Consider the following 3,494-nt stretch of genomic DNA (forward strand, 5'->3'; position numbering starts at 1 on the left):
GTACAATTGTACATTTAATACTTCACCTAATTTACAGATGAACTTCTTTCAAGAGTGATGTAGCTGTCACATGTAACAATACTACTCTACACGATAAGTAAATCAATTTATATTGCATCCAAAGATTATAATTTTCAAATAGGATAAATAAATAAAAAAAATAGTAAAAGTAAGTTTTATGATTTAAAATGAGACTAATATAATACCTATAAATTACCTATTTAAAACCTTTTTTCATGTACTTCCAATTAAATTATGTCAAATAGATAAATACACTTGAAAAATTAATAATCTAATAAAGACATGTTAAGGGATCCAAAAACGTGCAAGAAAATTAATAAGCCATTAAGAGATGGTGACGCACAGACAGTAAGTACACTAGTGCCCTGTCCTCCATTCCATCCACTACTAATCAACCAAATATCACAAGAGAAACAAAGGAAAAGTAGCCAAATCAAGATCAAACATGGAAGGAGAAATCAACAATTTCATCATGGTATGGACTATAGCTGCAGCAACCATGTCCTATTGCCACACAATTGGCAACCTAATCTCTCATGGCACACCAAGACTCATAGCTCTCTTACCAGCCATAATCCTCCTCTTTCTCCTCCCTCTAAGACTCACCTCAATCCACCTTGGAGGCCCCACTTCTTTCTTCCTTGGTTGGCTTTCCACCTTCAAACTCTTCCTCTTTGCCTTTAACAAAGGTCCTCTCTCATCTAACCCTCCTCTCTCTTTACTTCATTTCATCTCCTTAGCATCCCTTCCCATCAAATTCCAACACCAAACCAATAATAATAACCTCAAAAAAGACCACAAATCTAAATCAAAACAAACCCTTAGGTACACATATGCAACTATTATTATCATATTAGCTTTATTAATTCCACTATATAGTAAAAAAGAAAATCTCCATCCAAAATTTGTTTATTTATTATACGCTTTCCACATGTATATTGGTCTTGAATTTTTCTTTGCTTTGGCATCAATGTTTACTACAAAGCTTCTAAGTGTTGAGTTAGAGCCACAATTCGATAAACCATATCTAAGCACTTCACTTCAAGAATTTTGGGGGAAAAGGTGGAACATTACGGTGAATCGTGTACTACACCCCACCGTATACGAACCAGTGATGACTCTTTGCAGCCGTTGGATTGGAAGAAAGTGGGCCCCACTCCCCGCAATTCTCGCTACGTTCACCGTGTCGGCTGTAATGCATGAAGTTGTTTTCTATTACATCAAACGAGAGAAACGCACGTGGGAAACATGGGAACCCTCGTGGGATGCTACGTGCTTTTTTATTTTACATGGGGTGTGTTTGGCTGTTCAAGTTGGGATTAAAAAAGCTTTTGGAGAGAAAGTGCGGTTGCCGACGGTGGTTTCGTGGTTGCTCACGGTGGTGTTTGTGATGTATACGACGTTGTGGCTGTTTGTGCCGGCGCTTGTGCGGTGTCGTGTTTATGAAAAGGGATCGAGGGAGATGAGTGCATTGAATGAGTTCTTGAATGAAGTGTACGATGTTGTAACTGTAAGGGTTGGTTTTTTCTATATGCAGAGAAAAAGTCTATTCTTCTAAAATATCTATTCTAAGGTGGGACAGTTCTTTTTGTTTGTATTAATTAATTCATCTTTGTTTTTTTCGTGTATCTCAAGTTCTTTAGATTCTTTTGGTTTATATTTCATCTGTTTTTCATAAGTCTTATTTTTTACTTTTTACACGTTATAAGTTTTACTACTTTTTGGACAATAATTGTACTTTTATTTATACGTGGATTTTTATCTACCCAACACAAAAATTTGGTAGAGCTATCTTTAATATAAAATGTTTTGGAAACGACCAATAAGTATACTATTTAATAATTAATTAAATAAGACAAAATTAAATGATACAAAGTGATTGATGAAATGTATACTATCCAATTTTTTGTGATGGGTAAAGAAGTTGTTCTATTTATTATAATAATACTTTTAATTATTAATTAATTTAAAAAAACATTTTTTATAATAATTAATTATAAATGATTTTGAAAAAAATTATATTAAAACTACTGTATATCTTAAAAAGGGTGTTTAAACAGATATAAAAATAATATTTAAAAGGTATAGTGAGAATATTGAGTATGACGAAGATACTCTATCCGGGATTTCACATGTACATGTATCTAATTATGACTTGTAAAATTTATATCAAACATATATATTTAACCAAAATGCAACCAAATTTTTGTCTATATCCCAAAAACATAGTAGTTAACAATAAAAGAGCTAATAATACATCTACAAATATATGGTGAAAAAAATTATCATCTAACAAATTGCTTGGAAAATCTGCTTGTATACAACATTTGTAGTGGTCGAACATGAGACATTCTCCTTGTATTAAGATTTTAAGACCACTTGCAATATACAATTGTCCATGATCAGTCAATAACTGGTATCTCATAGGTACGTTCATATCTACCCGTCAATTCAGATGACTTAACAAACCCCAGTTGAATCCAAATGAGTTAATTCTAAAAATTTATTAAACCTATTTGAGATATTAGCCCATTTTCTCAAACCTAAAATGTATGATAGTTCTCGTCAAATGCTTAAAAGTTTCTACATTTAATGTATATTATTATAATATAAAATATATAATTTTATAAGTTAAAAAAATATAATTTTAATTAAGAAATTAAATATAGTTAGAGAATAAAATTTATTAGGTGAATTCTTATCTACCCAACTCAAAAAGTTGGGTAAGGTTACCTCCTTTGTAAAATGCTTTGAAAAAAAAAACATTTATAGTATTTTAATAAATAATTAAATGTGTTAAGTTAGATGCAATTATGTGATTGGTTGAAGGTACACTACCCAACTTTTTGTGATGGATAGAGAAGTTGTCTCCAATTTATTAAACCTATTTGAGATATTAGCTCATTTTTCTAAACCTAAAATGTAGGACAGCTCCCGTCAAATGCTTAAAAATTTCTACATTTAATGTATATTATTATAATAATTAAAATTATTACAATTAATGTATTTTATTTTTTACGTTTTTATAAAGAGGCAAAACTTACTTTTTGATGCGGTGATAAAACTTTATATTATATGTGCTAATTTATATTTTTCATAACAAATTTATGTATGTTTCTATCATAGTTGTCATGTTCTTTTATCATATACAAACACTCATAACATTTTTTTAGTATAAATAATACAATTTTATAATAAAAAAACACTAACATTTTTTGATAAAGTAAAATTTTAATATAACTTGTTATATTTTAATAGTAGTTTTAATTATAATTAATGTATTACTAAATTTTAAAAAGAAAAACTTAAATAAAAATTTAGTAAATGACTAAAATATTTATTTTAATAATAAAGTCTATGTACAAACATCATAAACTGATTGATTTACATAGAAAAATAACGTGTGAAATTATCATAATATGATTTAATTTCCAATTCGATAATAATGATTTAATACAATTTTTTAAAAAGAG

General features: G+C 29.1%; 1 protein-coding gene across 1 annotated transcript; it reads left to right on the forward strand.

The window, feature by feature from the left end:
• Nucleotides 1-325: 325 nt before the first annotated feature.
• On the forward strand, nucleotides 326-1,622 carry LOC131599863 (long-chain-alcohol O-fatty-acyltransferase-like). The gene has a single exon (XM_058872111.1). The coding sequence runs from the start codon at nucleotides 467-469 to the stop codon at nucleotides 1,577-1,579; it is 1,113 nt and encodes a 370-aa protein (XP_058728094.1). The 5' UTR covers nucleotides 326-466; the 3' UTR covers nucleotides 1,580-1,622.
• Nucleotides 1,623-3,494: the final 1,872 nt, after the last annotated feature.

The sequence above is a fragment of the Vicia villosa genome, linkage group LG4 (genome assembly GCF_029867415.1).
Source record: "Vicia villosa cultivar HV-30 ecotype Madison, WI linkage group LG4, Vvil1.0, whole genome shotgun sequence".
In the NCBI taxonomy this organism is placed as follows: domain Eukaryota; kingdom Viridiplantae; phylum Streptophyta; class Magnoliopsida; order Fabales; family Fabaceae; genus Vicia; species Vicia villosa.